This window comes from Alexandromys fortis, unplaced genomic scaffold, assembly GCF_014885135.2.
Source record: "Alexandromys fortis isolate MF-2015 unplaced genomic scaffold, M_Fortis_MF-2015_v1.1 scaffold_47, whole genome shotgun sequence".
In the NCBI taxonomy this organism is placed as follows: Eukaryota; Metazoa; Chordata; class Mammalia; order Rodentia; family Cricetidae; genus Alexandromys; species Alexandromys fortis.
In genome coordinates, this window is record NW_026067957.1 from 1,635,007 (window position 1) to 1,655,194 (window position 20,188).

The 20,188-nt window shown below is 37.1% G+C and overlaps 1 protein-coding gene and 1 non-coding gene across 3 annotated transcripts in view; both read left to right on the plus strand.

Annotated features, from left to right (window-relative positions):
- Nucleotides 1-19,659, plus strand: part of Gtf2a1 (general transcription factor IIA subunit 1) — a 33,409-nt gene extending 13,750 nt beyond the window's left edge. For both annotated transcript variants that reach the window (XM_050152392.1, XM_050152393.1), the window contains exons 3-9: nt 691-895; nt 2,876-2,943; nt 5,671-5,746; nt 7,542-7,675; nt 7,950-8,270; nt 12,930-13,019; nt 15,721-19,659. In XM_050152392.1, the coding sequence (XP_050008349.1) occupies nt 691-895; nt 2,876-2,943; nt 5,671-5,746; nt 7,542-7,675; nt 7,950-8,270; nt 12,930-13,019; nt 15,721-15,828 (1,002 nt within the window). In that variant the 3' untranslated portion in view covers nt 15,829-19,659. The remainder of the gene's footprint in view (nt 1-690; nt 896-2,875; nt 2,944-5,670; nt 5,747-7,541; nt 7,676-7,949; nt 8,271-12,929; nt 13,020-15,720) is intronic.
- LOC126507783 (small nucleolar RNA SNORA79) lies at nt 2,058-2,200 on the plus strand. Its single transcript, XR_007593638.1, has one exon. It is a non-coding gene; the product is annotated as a small nucleolar RNA SNORA79 (small nucleolar RNA).
- Nucleotides 19,660-20,188: the final 529 nt, after the last annotated feature.

Below are 20,188 nucleotides of genomic sequence, written 5' to 3' on the forward strand. Positions count from 1 at the left end.
ATATTGCTAGGAAGGAAATTTCAAGAGGTGTAGAGTGACCATTGAGGCCTCAATTTCTTTTTCTTATAAGATTAGACAAATGGAAGTTGTCTATCTTAATTTAGAATGCCTCTACTTCACATTCTACTGAAGGAGAGATGAATATTTGTTCTGTTGACTGTCATCTAAGAGATAGAAAATTTGGGATGCTTGTTTTTGCCTTTTTTTTTTTTGTTTTGGTTTTTTGAGACAGGGTTTCTCTGTGTAGTCCTGCAGTCCTGGAACTCGGCTCTGTAGACCAGGCTGGCCTGGAACTCAGAGATCTATCTGTCTCTGCCTCCTGAGTGCTGGGATTAGAGGTGTGTCCCACCACCACCTGATGAGATAGAAAATACATATTGAGCAAAGTTTTATAAAAGTAATTTAATAAGTGTTTTGAAATGAAAAGAGAAGCTGTGATTTTTAAGGTATTGGCTCTTGGTTAAGCAACTCCTGCCAATTAACATTTCTTGGAATGTTCTTTATTAAAGATGAAATTTGATAAAGGTTTATTTTCCTTATATAAAACTTGTATAAGAATTGCAGGCTATTTTTTTATGATTGTATCATTTCTTAAAATGGAATAAAGTTATAAACACCTAATAAATGTTTTGCCCATATGTCAAGAGTTTCTTTGACTCACTGAGAAGACTTTACTGTTCTTTGTCTTAGTTATGGGAGAATAAATTAATGCAGTCTAGGGCAGTAGATGGATTTCATTCAGAAGAGCAGCAGCTTTTGTTGCAAGTTCAGCAGCAACATCAACCCCAACAGCAGCAGCATCACCACCACCACCACCACCAGCAAGCGCAACCTCAGCAAACGGTACCTCAGCAAGCACAGACCCAACAGGTCCTTATTCCTGCATCACAGCAAGGTGAGAGAGCTAGATTGGTCCCTGTCTTGGCTTACAAACTACACTTGTCTTTGGAAAGTATTCTTTTGACTCTTGGGTTTCTTGTATCATGCTTTTAAATAAATACTTGGTTGGGGGAAATTACACTGATTGTTCTATTCCTCTCTTTTGGCTGAGTTTGTGATTGAAAGTATTTGTTTAAGGAAAAAAAATGGGGATCCTGATCTGTAGAGGCTTATTTCTGAAGGGTTTCATTATGTTATATAAGGTATATATATAGTTTCTTTATAAAACATGTTCTTTCAAAGATATGTTTGTTTTTTTATCCATGTATATTAGAGAAATTTTGTTGCTTAAGTAGAAAATGAATATGAAATTTAGCTTAATTTTAATGCTTGGTTTAAAGGAAAAACTCACTTATAGACTTTATAGGTTTTTACAATATACAAATCATTTTATAGGTTCTCTTTGTTAATCTTTTACTGGGATGTTGTAGAATAGCTATTAGCTATATTTCACAGTTGAAGAAAAATCTGAGCCCTGGAAAGAACCGTGCCAGGTTGTGGTGGTGCACGCCTTTAATCCCAGCACTACAACAGGAGGTAGAGGCTGAGTTCAAGACCAGCCTAGTCTATAGTTTAGAAGTTCCAGGACAGCCTGGCCTACATTGAAGAACTATCTTGAAAAACCCAGGGAAAAAGAAAGCATTTGATCCATCATACAAAACTTTTTGTTTTAAATATGGCAAAATCTATCCAGTTACAAAATTTCCTCAATATTGTAGTTAGATGAATCTTGGCTGAGAAAGGAAACAGGATACATGAAAGCTTAGCTTAATTAAGGTGGTAACTGTTTGGTGACTCATTTGTTTCATCTCATCTGCGAAATACAAAACAAGTAGTGATATGTAGTAGAAAAGTCTATATTGTTTATAACTAAGAGACTTTGAATATCTTCTTTTAATTTAAGATTTACTTAGTTATTGTTTGTGGAGAAGTGATAGACCATGGTACACACGTTGAAGTCATGACCGCTTGCAGCAGTCTGTTCTCTCCTTCTACCATGTGAGTGCTGAGGATGGAGTTCTGGTCTTTAGGCGTGGCCGCAAGCGCCTTTGCCCACTGAGCTACCTCAGCACCTCTTACCTATGTTAAGTCTGTACCACATACAGACTTTCCATCTTTGATGATTGTTCCTCCTATTGCCTTTAGGCATGGCACTAGGATTTTGGATCATCATAAATTAAAATTGATTTTTTTCATTCAGAGAGTATCAAGATAATGGGATTATCTGTGTATTCTCTGAAATTTGCGGGATCAAACAATTATTTGCATTTTTTAACTGACACTGCCATTGTTTCTGAATTGTGTGTGATATGTGTGTGCACATGCAGATGTAGGTGCCCATGGACATGGTGCGTGCATGGAGTCAGAAGACAAGTTGGGGTGTTTGAGATGGACGGGGTCTCTCAGGCTCCTCACTGTGTCATCATCACCCTCTGCTCCGCCCGCTGCATGGAGCAGTGCCGCTGCAGCGCTCGTGCTCTGGGACAGCACTTACACCCTTGATTTGTAGTTTTTAAATAGTTAGTTAAAATGCCTCCATTGTGTAGTTGTCAAGTTGGTAAAAGGATGTTATAGGGTTTTGGTTTTTGGTTTGTTTGTTTTTGGACAAGGTCTCACTGTGTAGACCAAGCTGACCTTGAACTCAGAGATCTGCTTGCCTGATGCTGGGTGTTAGAATTAAAGGCATACACTATCATGCCTGCCCTGGTATTATCATTTTAATGTTTTTCAGTATAAAATGAATATATTCCAGCTGTTGATTTCCATAGAAAAATTTAAAAACTTCCAAAAGGGAAAATAGTTTGAGAATATTCTGCTGTAGAAATACAAGTATGAAAAGAATCACGTCGCTGTCGTTTTGTAACATTGCTGTGAGTGTGAAGTACCCTTGTGGGTCCTTGTTTGCAAATGTCTTTTTTTCTTTGTATCTTTGTAGCTACAGCACCACAAGTTATTGTCCCTGATTCTAAGTTGATACAGCACATGAATGCATCAAGTATTACGGTAAGACTTGAACATGACACTTACATTGGCTCTAGTTATTTAATTTAAAATTGCAATTATTTGTGTGTATTGTATTTAACAATTTCAGGATTATGGAAGATTTGAGCAGAATAGCTTAATCTTAAACATTAAAGTTCATAAATTATATAATTTTCTTTTTAAAAAATACTAAAATACTTTGTGATTGATATGTTATTAAAACTGTAGGGAATCAGCCAAACATGCTAGCACCCATAGTTCTGTTTCAGAAATCAGTTAAGTTTAAGAGTATATTTTTTAAACTGCTAAGATTTATAAACTTGCTGAAAATTAACTGTTCTGGACAATTCAAGATAGCTATTTCTTTTTTTTTAATATTTATTTATTTATTATGTATACAATGTTCTGTCTGTGTGTGTTCCTGCAGGCCAGGAGAGGACACCAGACCTCATTACAGATGGCTGTGAGCCACCATGTGGTTGCTGGGAATTGAACTCAGGACCTTTGGAAGAGCAGGCAATGCTCTTAACCGCTGAGCCATCTCTCCAGCCCCTAGTTATTTCTTTTTAAATTTAATTTTATTAGTCATTTGAGAATTTCATGTGATATATTTTAATCATATTTACCCCCTCCATTTCTTCCCAGATCCATCCCTTCTTTTCTACCTACCCTTAAGCCCATAAGAAGCAGGTCAGCTGCTAGTCACATGACTCCTTGTGTACAGTCTTGCTACCTAGACAATATTTACAGTGCTGCACAATACTAGCTATTACAATTTTTTTTATTTTTTTAAATATTTATTTATTATGTATACAATATTCTGTTTTGCGTGTATGCCTGCAGGCCAGAAGAGGGCACCAGACCTCATTACACGTGGTTGTGAGCCACCATGTGGTTGCTGGGAATTGAACTCAGGACCTTTGGAAGAGCAGGCAATGCTCTTAACCACTGAGCCATCTCTCCAGCCCTAGCTATTACAATTTTTATTTTTACTTATTTGTATTTTTTAAAAATTCTTTGTGTATGATTGCTTGCCTGCGTGTGTATTTGTGAATCACGTGCATGCCTGGTGCCTACCTATAAAGCCCAAAAGAGGGTGGCAGATTCCTTGAAGCTGGAGTTACAGATGGTAGTAATCTGCCATGGGTGTGTGCTGGAAATAGAACCTGGGTCCTCTGCAAGAGCAGTGAGTGCCCTTAACCACTGAGCCTTTTCTCCTGCCTTTGAATTGCGCAAAGTTGTTTTGATCTCTTTGGCATTAGTTTCTCTACAGCGTTTATTTCCCTAAGCTTAATCCAAATGTGAGTTTTCTAAAAATTTATAGGTTGAACAGAGTATGTAGCAGTTGATGTCTTAAGGAATATGTAAGCATAACGGAATGAAACCCTACCTAAATGTAGTTATGGTTAGATGCATAAAAATACTTCAGGTACAAAACGAAGCTAAAAGAGTGTTGGAAACCTCTTGGGGCAAGCAAGAGAAATGATATCTTTGGAAGAAATAAATGGAGTAATTTTACCTCAAGTCTCACTGGGGCCATCATAGGGCACTTTTGTAATTTCCATTTCTCAGGAGATTGAGGCAAGAGAATCACCATTTTGAGGCCAGCCTGGACTATGCATTGAGACCCCGTCTTAAAAAAAAAAAAAAAAAAAAAAAAAAAAAAGAAGAAGAAGAAGACTAAAGGGCTTGAGAGATGACTCAGTGGTTAAGAGCACTTGCTGCTCTTCCAGAGGACACAGATTCAATTCTCAGCACCCACATGGTGGTTCATAACTGTCTATATCTCTAGTTCCAGAGGACCCAACACCCTCACATACACATATTTGCAGGAAAACAGCAACAATACACATAAAATAAAAGCAAATTATAAAAAAAGACTATGTCTGAAGAAAGAAAACAAAACAAGACTATGCATGTTAGTATGCACTTGGGATTCCAGTACTTGGGAGGCACAGGCAGGGAACTCACTTCATGTTGAAGACCAGTCTGTCTGGGTAGTGAGTTATAGGCTAGAGAGGATTATATAGAAGACTATTCCCAGAAAAGGGAATAAACCCACAGGCTACTAAAATATGAAATTATATTTATATTTTCTAATGTATGTAGGAAAAATACCATGCATATACCTTGGAGTTCATGTATCCAGGATAGATGATAGTGTGTGTGTACACTAAATCTGGGGGAAATAGCTGAAGTTTGAGATAGTTTTGGCTCCAAGCTTAATACATATTTTACCTAGACTATTGTATCATTGTGTTCCTTTTTAGATAATGTGGCATCTTAGAAGAATTGCCAGTTACAGAAACAAAGGAATTCTTTAGATTGTTTTGTAGGGGGACATGTTGATTCTGGTAGAAATGTACAAAATGAAGAAAGAATGGTTTGACGTTGACCTTTAGTGTATTGTTACTGAAGCAGGAAATTGGATGTCAAAACGTGGAGGGATGGCAGTCACGGAGTGGTGGTCTGACCTGTGGTGCAGCATGACTGCTAGTGCATGCGTTTCTAAAACCATGCGGCTAGGCCGAGGCCGTGACAGCGTGAATTGGGTATACGTCCTTGTGAGGTTCTCTAGGGGAAGCAAACAATCAGATCTGTAATTTCCTGTGATACTTGAGTAGGTTGTTTCATGTGCCACACGGAGCTTCAGTGGTGTTTCAGTCCATCCTCCCATGCACTGTAAAGTCTGCGGTCTCATTAGGTTCACGTGCGGATGCGATTTCCCCTTTGTTTTTGTTATTCCAGAGCGCTGCTGCTACGGCTGCTACCTTGGCACTCCCTGCAGGCGTGACTCCTGTTCAACAGATATTCACGAATTCAGGTAATTAGAACAAGGGAAGCAATTTTAAATACTGTTCTGAAATTAGCACCAAGTAGCTCTTAATGTTTTACTGTTGCTGAAGGGAGACAATACTGACACTTGTTTTTAGCTTTTGTTAAAAAGAGCTCTAAAATAGAGAATTAGAATCTTTGTTGAGGGTACAGTTGAAAAAATGAGAATTGTAGCCAGTGTGGTAGCACACATGATACCAGCAGTTGGGAGTTGGAGGTAGGGGATCAGAACTTCAATGCCATTCTTGATTTCATAGTGAGTTGGAGCCCAGCTGAAACCCTGCTTCAAAAAAAAAAATTTTTTTTAAATGGGAATGATGGATCTTTTGTTCACTCTGCCGAAGAAGTGGGATTGTTTAGAAATGGTTATTTACTGAGGCTTTTTTTTTTAACTAAGCATCTGTTTTGCCAAATGAGCTAAATGAAATATTTTAATTAATTTGTGATAACCAAATTAAATACACAGGACTGGAAGAGCCGATTCATTGTGTATTAGACATATTGTCTCTGCATTAATGTCAAATGCATATTTTTCATCTTATCTTCAGAAGACTTACACAGACTATTATATGGACTGATGTGTATCATTTTTATTTTATTTATTTATCTATTTATTTGTTTGTTAATTACTTTCTAAATTTGTGAGGAACCAATTAGGATTTTGTCTTGATGCATGCATTTATTCACTTTTTTTTTTTTGAGACAGGGTTTCTATGTAGCTTTGGTACCTGTCCTAGAACTAGCTCTTGTAGACCAGGCTGGCCTTGATCTCACAGAAATCCACCTACCTCTTCCTCCCGAGTGCTGGGATTAAAGGTGTGCGCCACCACCACATTGGCTTGCATTGTTTTTCACTCTTAGGGAGCATATTCTGTATATGTTATTGAGTCAAAATTACAGCAGTTCTAATTGGCTTAGCAAATTTTCATAGCTTGTTGAAAGTTTGAAGCAAAGCCTTGTGCTTTGGTTTAAGATATAAATAAGATATTATAGCTTTGTGTCTTTAAATTTTAAAAGCAATCATTGAAATGTCTAATACTGTTTACTACACAGACCCCTACCATGTGAGCAAAAGTAATTAAGGCTGTCTTTAAGTCTTTTTTATTTCATTTTTTAATTTTATATGTATAGCTATTTTACCTGCTTGTTTGTATACCACGTGCTTGAAGTTCCTTGGGAGTGCAGAAGAGGTTGTCAGATTTCCTGGAACTGGTGTTAGAGCTGGCTGTGAGCTGCCGTGTGGTGTGGAATGGAGCTCCGCTTCTCTGGAGGAGCACCTAGTGCTCGTAACTGCTGCGTTATCTCACTAGTATCCTTATAACTCTTAACAGTCTGTTGTTAACGCTTTATTGGTTAAAAAAGAAAAGGAAAAAAAGCTAATGAAGGGGGCTGGAGAGATGGCTCTGTCCCTGGGTTCGAGTCTCAGCATCCACATGGCAGCTCACAGCTGTCTGTAACTCCAGTTTTAGGGGATCTGATATCCTCACATAGACATACATGCAGGTAAAACACCAATGCATGTTAAAAAAAAAAAGCTAATGAAGATAATAAATATGGAAAAACTTTTGGAGGACATAGAGGGAAGTTGGGAACAACAGTGGTTGTAGTTTATCATGTATAGTTGATAGTCCTTCGTAAGATGGTCAGTCTTCTAACTTGGTGGTTTTGGTTCTTTGGCTTGAGAACAATATAAATTTGTTTCTTTGTGTATTGCTGCTGAAATAGCAATTTGGACTATATTTTTCTTTTTTCTTTTTCTTTTTTTTTTTTTTTTTTTGCCTTAGGCCAGATTCTTCAGGTGGTTCGAGCAGCCAATGGTGCCCAGTATATCTTTCAACCTCCGCAATCAGTTGTTCTACAACAACAAGTTATACCACAGATGCAACCTGGTGGAGTACAAGCTCCTGTTATCCAGCAGGTAAAGCAATGTTAACCATCCCTGGGGATCCATCTGCTGCTATAGCTGTTTGAATTTATTGTGTGGTTCCCCACTCTTTCCCCAAAATCCACATGTGCACAGTAGTCAAGACAATCTTATTCTGAACTATGTTGTTGTTGTTATCACCATCATCATTATTATTATGCCTCCAATCCCAATTTACATTTTTCATGTTTAAAACTGAATTATTATTAGTTTGGTTCTGTTTTAATCCTGCTTACCAGTTCCTAATAGGTGGTTTTGTTTGCCCTAGGTCCTAGCCCCACTTCCTGGAGGGATTTCACCACAGACAGGTGTCATCATCCAGCCACAGCAGATCTTATTTGCAGGAAATAAAACTCAGGTCATCCCTACTACAGTGGCAGCACCCACACCAGCACAAGCACAGATACCTGCCCCTGGCCAGCAGCAGCCACAGGCCCAGCCTGCTCAGCAGCAGGCTCCATTGGTGCTGCAGGTTGATGGAACAGGGGACACATCATCTGAGGAAGATGAAGATGAGGAAGAAGACTATGATGATGATGAAGAGGAAGATAAAGAGAAAGATGGAGCTGAAGATGGGCAGGTGGAAGAAGTAAGTTTCTAGTAGAAAGGAAAGAGACTTGAAAAGAGAAGCCACTCATCGTTTACTGTTGTGTTTGTGTTAAACAGACAAATGACCTGCTATGTCTTCAGAGGCAGAGAGAGGAGGATGCTTGAATCCAGCTAACCCCAGGGAAAGGTGTTACCCACTTTGAGTGTGGGTCTCCCTACCTCAGTTAACCACATCATTACAGACCATCATAGGCATTCTCAGGAGCTAGATCACCTGTCCCTTATAGGTGTGCCTGGAGGTTTGTCTCCTGTGATTACAGAGCCTGTTAGGTTGATATTAGCAGTAACCAGCCATGACAGGTGCATTTCTTAAAGGTATGACTATGAAATGGAAATATATTAATAGGGACAGTACAAACCAAATTCTTGCACTAGTTATTCATAATGTGGCCTAAACATAAGATATTGGTAGACCAGAAGGATGTAATTGATCTTTTGTTTCAGTGATTAAAAAGGCATGGCTGTATTTGAGGAGAAAAGCTGAATGTGACGGCTCCAGCCAAAGCTGTCTTTTGGCCTTTTTTTGTTTTGTTCCATACCAGGTCCTCAGTAATTGGTCTTCATACCTTCTTCTTGATGTCTGTAAACATGGCCCCATTTTCCCCATTCTTCCAGGATAGTTACTCTGTCCAAGGTGATTATTTGACCCACCATAGTTTTCATGGTTAATTGCTTTGGCATAAAATGGAGTCTTCTGTCTTTTAAATCTTAATACTAAATTCTGTTTCAATTACTTATTTATATTTGTTTATTATTATTTTGTTTTTTGGAGACAGTTTCACACAGTAGCCTAGAGTGGAAATCATTATATAGCCCAGATTGACCTTGAGCTTGTAATAATCTCCCTAGTTCAGCCTCCCAGGAATTATAAGTATGAGCCATTGTTTGGGTCTAAACATTTTTTTCTGTATAATTTAGTTAAAGATAGTTATTAAATATTTGAGGAATGAAAGAGAATAAAGTATTTTAAAATATTACTATCCTGGCAGCCACCATTTAGGTGAATTTTTTTCCTATTACCTAAGTGTTTTGGTCCCTCCCCATTTACAGCCTCTTCCTTCTGCTTTCAAAGCACCTGTGCCAGACTTAATCATTAACTTGTCTTTGCATTTCAGTATGTGTTTATATTTCCAAAGGTAATACTGCTTGAGTTTTTCTTGTCCATGAATAGTATGACTCCAATATTTTTAATGTAGTTTTTGTTAATTTGTCTTAAAATGAAAATCCTGAGGTTCAACCAGGTTGTAGCATATAATTGTAATTATTTTTACTGTTGACTGTACCATTATTTGATTATCCTTTTGAGAACTAGAGGAACAGGCTAGTTGTTTACTGCATTTTAGATACTGTATGTGTCTTTTGGGAACTCATACATGTATTTCTCTTTACTAATATACATGAACATGGACTTGCCAACTTACTGTACTGAGTTTGTTCTGCCAGTTTTGTCTAATTTGTAGATGTCAACATGTTACCACTTCCTAATATTGGCAGACTTGAATTTTTCCAGTCTTGCAGAAAAATGGTGTCTTAATTTAGTTTTAGTTTGAACTTCCTCAAATACTTAGGCGCTTCAGCCTCTTTTCAATATCTACTTGCTGTTTGTATTTTTATTATGTGGAAGTACGTATTTAGCATTATCCTTATCCTTTTTCCAGTTTTGGTCCTTCTCTAAGAGATACTTCTTTTCATTTCCTCCTGCTTGCCAGTGTTATAGATGTGCATAGAACTTTTAATCGCCATCATTGAGTTAGCCTGATGCCTTTTGTAAAAATGCCTTTGTTGATTCTTTTGTTTTATATGTAGATGGAGCTTCTTTTATAATGGTCTGTTATTCGTTAAGTAAAATGTTGAGTAATTTGTTGTCTTTTGTAGATGTCTTTTAGGGCTAAAATAATTCATTTCTTTGTAATTAACCAAGTGCTTTGCTTTTTCTCTTTAAACTATAAGGAAATGTATTTTATTTTATTGTTTACTGCTTTTCTGCAACCAGTTGATAGTCACAATGTCTGATTCAGAATGTCATTTATGAATTTCATTGATTGATCTTAATTGACAAACCAGTCTTGAGTTCCCGATATGACAAGCTGAGGGCCCTGTACATTGTATTCTGTGTAACTGCCAGAATCACATTGACAGTTTTGCATCAATGTGCATGAGTGCTTCTGTAACTTTTCTTTCTCATAAGCTTCTCTCTGGTTCTCATGTTAATAGTAACCTTTATGAAAGAAATTGGACTTTTTTGTTTTAAAGATCATGCGAATCTCTTATGTATTTGTTTTTGTCGTTATTAATTTATTGTTGTTTTTGAGACAGGGTCTTATGTAGCCCTGGCCAGCTTGGAACTCTATGTCTCGTAAGCGTTAGGATTAAAGTTGTGCACCACTGTCTATGCCTGGCTAAATTTGGGGTTTGGGGGATTTTGTTGTCTTTTTTTTTTTTTTTTTTTTTTAAAGGTAGAGTCTCACTATGTAGCTCTGGCTGTCCTGGAACTCAGTACATAGACCAGGCTAGTCTCTAGCTCACCAAAATCTGCCTGCCTCTGCTTCCCAAGTGCTGGGATTAAACGTATGGGCCACCATTTGCAGCATCTGTGGATATTATTAAAGCTTGTTACTTTGCTCTGCCATTACCTGTCTATCCCTCAGCTCATGAGAGCCCTTACTAAAGTAAGGTCTCATTCTTAAAACTTGAAGCAATTCAGTTCTGCCAATGACCTGAATGAAAGGTTTGAGATGACATTATCATGTCATTAGGGAAATGCAATTCTAAACCACAATTAGGGGTGTTTTGCCTGCATATATTCCCGTGTAACACATGCATGCAGTACCTACAGAGGCCAGAGAAGGGGCGTCAGACCCTTGAAACTGAAGTTATAGGTGGTTGTGAGCTGCCATGTGGGTACTGGAATTGAATTCAGGTCTTCTGGAAAAGCAGCCAGTATTCTTAATTGCTAGAGCCATCTCTCCAGCACAGGATGGTATAATTTTAAAAGTGTGTGTGTGTGTGTGTGTGTGTGTTGGTGAGGATTTGCCGAATTTCACTTTCAAGTACATGTAGGGAAGAATTAAAATCAGGTGTACATGAGTGCTCATGGCAGCACCCCTCGACTATTCAGGCAGAAAAAGCATCTGGGTGTCTGTTAGTATCTTCTGAATGGCAAATAAAACGTGTCATAGCCATACAGGGAAATAGCATTTAGCTGTAAAGAAGCATGAAGAACTGAGTACATTGACAACCTGAAAGCGCAGCACAAAGCCCACAATTTGTATTGTTCTATTTATGTATCCAGGATAGGCAAGTTCATGAAGTCAGACAGCAGATTGGTGGTTGCCAGGAGACAGAAGGGACTGTAGAGTGATAGTTTCTGGGTATGGTTCATGAAGTGCTCTGCAGCTACATAGCAGTCATGATTCCATTAGGAATGTCTGTGGTGCAGCTGAAATGTACATTCCCAAAGGGTTAAAGTTTTATCATTTCTTCCCACTTAGCGTAGATATTTTTATTTAAATATCCATACACACCTATGTTTGAGTGGCATACACCTAATACAACTAGGCTTTTATCATTCTTGCTCATTTTCCTTTCTACCTCTGTTTTGACTTGTCTTTTTCTTCCTTATTTTTGTCTTATACCACGAATGAAGCTCAACCTTATTTTATCCCTTTCTTTGGTTTTATTTTTGGCCCTGAGATATTTCATTCTCTGCATTTAAGAGTAATTTAAATCTTAATTATTATGTCTCCAACATAATGTCTTCATAATGACAAACAGTACTGATTTGGTCTTTAGTATAGTCCTAAGACCACACTACAAACTTATTGTATTCTTTTGTTTCTCTGACGTTACTATTGGCTTGCTTTGTTTTGACCTCACAACACAACCTTCATATGTCCTCAGGTTTATTTCTAGGTACCTGAAAATTTATTGATGAGAATTTATCTTGTGCAATTATTAAACAAAGAATTATTATTATTATTATTATTATTATTATTATTATTATTATTATTATTGGGTTTTTTGAGACAGGGTTTCTCTGTAGGTTTGGAACTTTCCCTGGAACCCTCTCTGTAGACTAGGCTAGCCTCGAACAACTCACAGAGATTCATCTGCCTCTGCCTCCTGAGTGCTTGGATTAGAGGTGTGTGCCACCACCACCTGGCAAGCATAAAGAAAAATTTAAAAATTACTTTATGTGTATGGCTGTTTTGCCTGCATGTATGTCTGTTCACCACATGAGTGCCTGGTACCTAGGGATTCCAGAAGAGGGCATTTGGTTCCGGGATTAGATTTAGAAACGGTTGTGAGCTGCCATGTAGGTGCTGGGAATTGAACCCAGGTCTTATGCACGAGCAGACAGTGCTCTTAACAAATGAACCATCTCTCTAGCCCCGAAAAAAATACATTTTAATCCCTTTTGATTTTTATGAGTGCTATAGCTTAACTTTTATTGAATTTCTTGCTGAAATAACATCGACAAACCTTCTGTATTGACAGCACTACATTCAGTGTGTGCAGACACACCTGATAACACTTAGGTCTCAAAGAGCATCAAGGTCATGCTTCTTCTTACCATATGTTACGGGAAACACCCTAGCAATCCATGAGATCTATGTGTAAATTCTCCTTTTATTTGCAGGAGCCCCTCAACAGTGAGGATGATGTGAGTGACGAGGAAGGACAGGAACTGTTTGACACAGAAAATGTTGTTGTATGCCAGTACGATAAGGTACGGACTTCATTTTCAGTTGTGGACGTTTTTGTTGTCGTAGTGCCCTCCTCTAAACCATCCTCTCAGTCTTAGGGCAAGGTTTAGGGAGACGATGACTGTCCATATTTTAATTTTATGTTTTACCTCTGAGATGAAGTATATTAACAATCAAGGATGACCTGGAACAATGTAGGTGGCTAGCTCAGGGTGGCTTCGTAGTCAGTTGTACTCCTGCCTCAACTTGGGATTAGAGGTGCACGCTTCCCTGTCGAGCTTGCGCTCTTTATTTTTAAAGACAGTGTAAAAGAGAGTATTGTGATTGTTTCAGAGACTGTCTGAGTAAAATGAACTCTCTAGTGTTACCTTTGAAAAGTAAGTAGTGAGTAAAATGGTGAGAGATGATCATGTTTCTTTTTATAAAAAAATTAATTTTGGTTAATGCAGATTGGTGCTTTGCCTAAATGTGAGGGTGTCTGGTTCCCTAGAACTGGAGTTAAGACCATGTGAACTACCATGTGGATGCGGGGAATTGAACCTGGGTCCTCTGGAAGGGAAACCAGTGGTCTTCACCGCTGAGCCATCTCTCCAGCTCCAACATGATCATTTTTCTTTTCATTCTACATCCGCTTGTAAACAGCCCCTTTTCTTTCAATGACACAAACTCAAAAGAAAACTTTACCTTCACACACTTCATCGCCCTTGAATCTGGAAAGACCCAATTGATATTTTATTACTGAGGACCAGAAAAATAAGAAGTACCAAAAACCAACAAACAGATGAGATTTAAGAGATTGCTTAAATATCATGTTTTCTAAATGATCTTAGGCAACTCCTATGAAAGGATCATTTGACTCCCAAAGGGTTTGCAGCCCACAAGTTGAGAACCATCGTATTAGTTTTTTGTTGAGGTTTTTATAAGTAAGTCATTAAGCAGTAAGCTCTTGCCTATCATGAAGTTTATAACACTTTCACATATTACATTAGTTTTTCTTTGTAACCATGTATTTTTTTTTAAAGAAATGTTTATTGAGTAGCAGGGAGTAAGTACTTAGAAACAAGGATTGTGATAATGAACATGGATTATTTGTATCTTTTAGCTGAAAGAAATCTTAAGTTTTTTGTTATAATGAATATGGTAAGTAGTGCTTACATGAAACAGATCTATAGAATGCCAATGTAATGGATCTTACTTAGTAAAAGGTAAAACCAGGCCAGTTGCATGCCAGTTACCTAAGGTCAGACACATTATTGATACTCTGATAGTATATACTTTTGTACGTTGTGACTTACCCTTGACCACAAACAGTACTGCAAATGGAATTTTTTTTTATCTGTAGAAAAAGGTATATGAGGTTAAAACAGCAGGAAGTCTTAAGGGACCTGCTTGTAGCCAAATACCCAATGCATAATTTCATGATAGCAAATTACCATATGAGAACTTGCCTACAGGATATTTCTCAAAGTATTTTCCTATTGTAAGAGAGCATTCTCCTTGATAAGCTATATAGTGTTTTAAATGTTATTAAAGTTGGTTTATCTTGCTCACAGATGCGCTCATGTTTTAAACTAATAGAGACTTGGGTTGGTTATGTAGCTTAATTTCATAGTTTTCAGAGCTGTATTTCAAGAATCAGAAAGATGAAAAGTATAGTCAGAACTTTGACAGACTGTAAAGGTGAGTTAGTCTGTGGTTAGTTAAAATGAGGATAAATGTAATTTGGGCCAACTTGAGTTTTAGGAATTTTGTTTTGAAGCCTAAGCTTTATATTTCAGTAGTGAGTCTATTCTAAGACAAGCACAGGAGTAATGACGTTTATATTGCCAGACAGGCATGTCTTAGTTGAAATGCTAGCAGGACGACAGGTTTAGGTAATTGAAGGGCTAGGGCATAGTGAAAACAGTGTCTAGTGTGACGTTTCAACCTGTTTATAGCTCGTTTCACGTTAAGAAATTTTCACTGGACATTAACAAGGCCCTTCTGTTGGCTTTTAGTGTGTTCATGAAAGGCTTAAGGCCAGGAAAGGAATACTTTTAAAGTTTTACATTATACTTTTATGTAAATAAAAACATTATTTATTACTCAACATGACTTCAGTTTTGAATTTCTAGACTTATTTCTGAATGTGAGTCTCTTCCTTCTAACATTATTGCTATCTGTTTTATTTTAACAAAAGTTTGACTCTAGAGCAGGAAGATTGAAAGGGAAATTCATAAAACACGATTTTTATATCAAAAGGCAGCGTCAGGATCAGTAAGTGAAAGGTAGAAGAAACAGGTTTGAGGACAGGGTAAAAAGTCTAGATAAACTTCTAATTATAGTCAGGTAGACATTGAACAGCCATTTGTGCTAAATATGCCAGAGGGTGTCTGTGCTAAGAGCATAGGTCATAGGATTTTAGAATTGAGAGCTCAGAAATGTCTATCTACTGATCATTTCTGCATTATGGTGAAAGGTCCATGCTAGGTTTTGAGAACACTAGGCTTATTTTACCAAAAGAAAGAAGGCCCCAGTTGTATTACTTGCAGATAGCTTGTAACTATTTTAGTGAATACGAGTTACTGAGAGGTATTAATGAATTCAAGAAAATTTTAAATCTAGAGGTTTTTTGCTAAACATTAAGAGACCAATTTCCAAATACAAGCTTGTGGTCTTATTATCCATGGAGTTTTGCTGTTGTGTTTTCCTCTTACATCTTTTGCCTTCTCAATTTTTGTTTAGATACACAGAAGTAAAAATAAATGGAAATTTCATCTCAAGGATGGCATTATGAATCTTAATGGAAGAGATTATATATTTTCCAAAGCAATTGGAGATGCAGAGTGGTGAAGAGTTGCTTCTTTCCTTTTATAAGTAAGACAAAAGAAACTTAAAAAGTTAAAATGGACGGTTTGAAACTTCACTTCTGCATGTCAGAACAGCGCAGTAGAAGCAAAGCTACTGGAACAAAGCTAGACCTTGACAACATAGACACTACTAACTGGCAAGCCATGGAGCTGTAGCACCTGGGGTTGTTGGGCGGGGGGAGGGGTTGTGTAGGAAACTGTAACTGTCGATTTAAATACAGGAACCTGCCATTGGTAATTAGCATGTAAAGCTTTGTTTATATTACTTTCTCCAAGTTTGGCTCAGTCAGAAGATACTTGTTGGAATGATCTGAAGAAATTTCCCTTTTGATAGATGGAACTGAAACTGCTTATTGTATGTGGTTATATTTGGTACAAATTGCGTGTAAGCTTTTTACAAAAGGGCAAGAATTATGGTGTTGAATTTTAATTCACTGTGTAAGAAGATTTAAAACTCATAATAGGTCTTAAACATTTTTACTTGTTACTCTCCCTCAGTAATACATACCTCTTGCTCCCTGCTGTCTGAAACATCTACCTTAGATTTAAAGAAAGGATCAGTGGTCACAATTTGGAAACAAAGTCGACCCAGGAATGGATGCTTGTTTTAATTAGGTTTTCATACTTGTTAAATGGTAACTTAAGACTTGGGTCTTACCTGTGTTGAGTAGAATTAATGTGACAGCTGATTTCCATAGAAAAACTGTACTCAGTCACATACTTTAAGAGACTCCAAATTGGCTCCTCAGGAATATGTTTATTCATAAAGGTACCACCAAGCTGAAATTGTACAGTACGCTTGATATGTGAAGGTTTTTCTTGTTGGGCTACAGTGTGCTTAGCTGTTCATTTAGTCTTTATGTAACACTGAGATGGCATTCTGTACATTGGTCTAAGAAGCATAAGGGCAGGTGGTGAGGACTGGATTTTTATTAAACAATTTAGTAATTATAAAAGTTTCTTGTGTTTACTAGTAAAGAATTTTAGAAATTATTTTAATTGAACAAATTTTTTAAAACACTTTGTAATTTGAGGGGAATGCTTGGGGGTGGAGGGGGTAAAGGGAGGTGGGCCACTAAATACAAATTTACCTCTCTTTCATTGGGTAGCCCTTCCAGGCCATTGATGATCTAGACTTGGGCTCCAGTTTGCACATTGGAAAGAAAGTATAGAGATTTGGCTTGTATATTAAAAACTCTAGATACTCGCTGTATGTGATGAGAATGTGTAGCTCTGGTTCGTTCCTGTAAGGGGCTCTCAACAGTTTGGCGCTGCAGTGGGTCAGCTTCCTGGGAACTGCAGGAATGCTCACTCACCTTCTCTCCTAGTGACTAACAACATTTGATTCAAGTTAACTTGCCTGTTGGTCTTCCATTTTTGTCTTCCTTTAATTTGACTTTATGTAGTTCTAAAGTATATTACAAAAGAAAAACTGTGAGTTATATATATATACATATATATATATATAGTGCTTCTTTAAAGCACATATTTTTAAATTAATGCAATTGATTCCCCTTCCCCACTTATCACCCCACTGAACCAGTTTATGTTGTGGAATTCGGTCTGAGTGGTGGTGTCTTAACATGATAGTAGTTAGATTTTGCTTTATCCCATAACTGGTAATACAGTTTCTTGTTCTGTTATTAATACAGCCTTTTGGGGAAAGTTTCTTTATTCTCTATTCTCAAAGCACATGCAGTTCTGTTTAATTATAACACTTGGAGTACAGAGGGAGTAAAATCCCATGAGTTCTGTTCTCAGTTGTCCCTCGGTATAGTTTCTAGTTTGTGTTTATTGAGGGAACAGTGACTGAACTACCTATGGCAGTGCAGCAGTGTTGCTTCAGTGAACTTGGGCTCCCCAGGAGCTGCTCTGTTACTGAAATTCGGATGACTTTATGATAATTCAGCACATGACCCTGGGCTCTCTATGTAGTCAAACATATTGAAGGTTAGTTAGCATTGTACACCGGCTTGTTTTTTCAAACATGAACAACCACTTCTTTCAGAGTAACACACGGGGTTGTTTTGAAGCAGGAAGTAACCATTTGTATCTGTACCTATGTATTGCCTATTAATGGTGACCTCCTGGATAAATGCTTTTATATGTGAAAAATTCTGAAAGCTGGTTCAAACAACCCTGCACACCAGGTTGTGCGCTTATATGCTGTTATATTATGTTCCTTTTTAAATCAAGTAGCATGTTGTGTGTTTTTTTTATACTAGCTTTTGCTATGTAAATGTCACTTGCTTTGAAGTCTTAATCATGTTTTGCCATTACATTTAACAGATGATGTCATTAGGTTCTATTAAAATGTCATTCCTTTGGAAAGGCAAGGGGGTCCCACTTGCAGAATTTTAAGTAGCATGTTTATCCAAAAAGTGGATATAGTTCAGACTTGGGAATCCTGAAATAGGCAGTGTTTTCAGACGGTGATCTGTTTAGATTTGTATCAGTAGTGATTGCACCTTTTACATAACATGATACCAGTAGTGCTAAGGTAAATTTACACAGAATGACGGAAGTGGAGACGTGTGCCTTCCAGTGTCTGAACTCCTGCCTGGTGTCATTTGTACTCTCAGACCACTGGAACGCCCGAGAGCACGGACATAGCTTGGTCACGTGCGGTCTGTGCAGGCAAATGTGATAGGACGGGAACTTGATGTTTGAAGTGTGCACATTTCTGTTGACTCTGCATCACATTTACACTGTTGCCTTTTAAGTCACGTGTGGACAGTGATTGAAATGTGTTCTGGACAAACCTAACAGATTCTGGCTTTAGAAAACAGTGTAAAATATACTAGTTTTTATAGAGAGGCTTTCTTTGTTGTATTGAAAATCCAGGAGTTTTCTTTTGGTGGCTTGTATGGACGAATGCAGAGTTGTCTCCCTCTGAGAATGTTTTTTATTATCATAGCAATAATGTCACCATATTAGAGGGTAAGTATTCCTTGTATAAGAAAACAGACATATCTCCTTGGCAACCCCCTTATAATAGCGTTTTCTTCTACTTGAGAAAGTTATTTTCTCAGATTACTTCATCTTGAACTGAGCTTTTGTGCAATGTGCTATTTTATTGATCTTTGTACGTTTTCGTTTCTTGTTTCCTGCCTACCTGTTTGAATCAGCTGTAGCAGATACTGATTTTTTTGTTTTAAAAATGGTTGTTTTGTGTGTTTTCTCATGTGTTTACTGTTAGGCTTGGATTTTGATCTGTTATCCCTATGGAAATGATTCTGGTTTGTAGTCTTCCTCCTGGAAACCTGCCTTTGTCTTTTCTTTGTCATCTTTCCTGCATGCACGATTTAAGGGAGAATGTGTCTTCTTTTTCTTTATTTTCTTTCTTTCTTTTTTTTTTTTTTTTTTTTTTTTTTTTTTTTTTTTTTTTTNTTTTTTTTTTTTTTTTTTTTTTTTTTTTTTTTGCTTATTTTGAGGAACAAAAGCTTCCTTTTTGAGGAGAGAACAAAACAACATTGAATCAACAATTACTCCTTCAGCCAAGCTTCCTTAAATCAGTCCGGTATGCATTGGGTTGGGGAGGGTTAATCCCTAGCTTTTCGGAGCTACTATTGTCGACTGCTGTTGTACATACTGTTATGTGTAAGGACGTAAATATATTTATTATGTTTGTAAAATTCATTCTGTACACTTGCAGATCAAGGTTGCTCTTCTGTGATATATGGGTTGTTAGGTTTTAAAGACCATCTTGGAATACAATTAAAGAGCTTAGTATTTTGATGTACTAAGACCTATTTTAAGTTTAATATTTTACCTTGCAAAAACTTTAATTAAAGATGTTATTTAAAAAAAGTAATGTTGCTTGCTTTGCTTACTGGTCTGTGACATTGGCATACGGACAACTGACTAAAACCATACAGTTTAGACAGGAAAAGTTCAACAAAAATAGGGATATTGTTAAATTCTGTACCCTTAGTTAAATTCTGTACCTTTAAGGTGGTGGTTTTGGGATGCCAGACTGAATTGTTAAACTGTCTTAGATATCTTAAGCGCTTTTAAAAGCTGTGTTTTCCAGGCACAGAGGTATTTAGGATGGGTAAATTCACACCAACTAAATGTAAATTAAGGTTAATATAATTAACATTGTATTGAAAGAGTATTTCTACTCAAAAGCTTAGATTGCTTAGGATGAAGTTACTAAGAACATCATTTCATTTCTTTGTCTGGCTAAACTGTTTTCTCTCAGTTCAGAGTTTGTAAATAATTGCTTATTAGGAGATTTGGATTATTGAGGTTTGTATTACATATTGAATATATTTTGTGTTACTTTAGAAGATATTAAATTACTAGCAGTATTTTGATTTTATAGTTAATTCAAATGAATC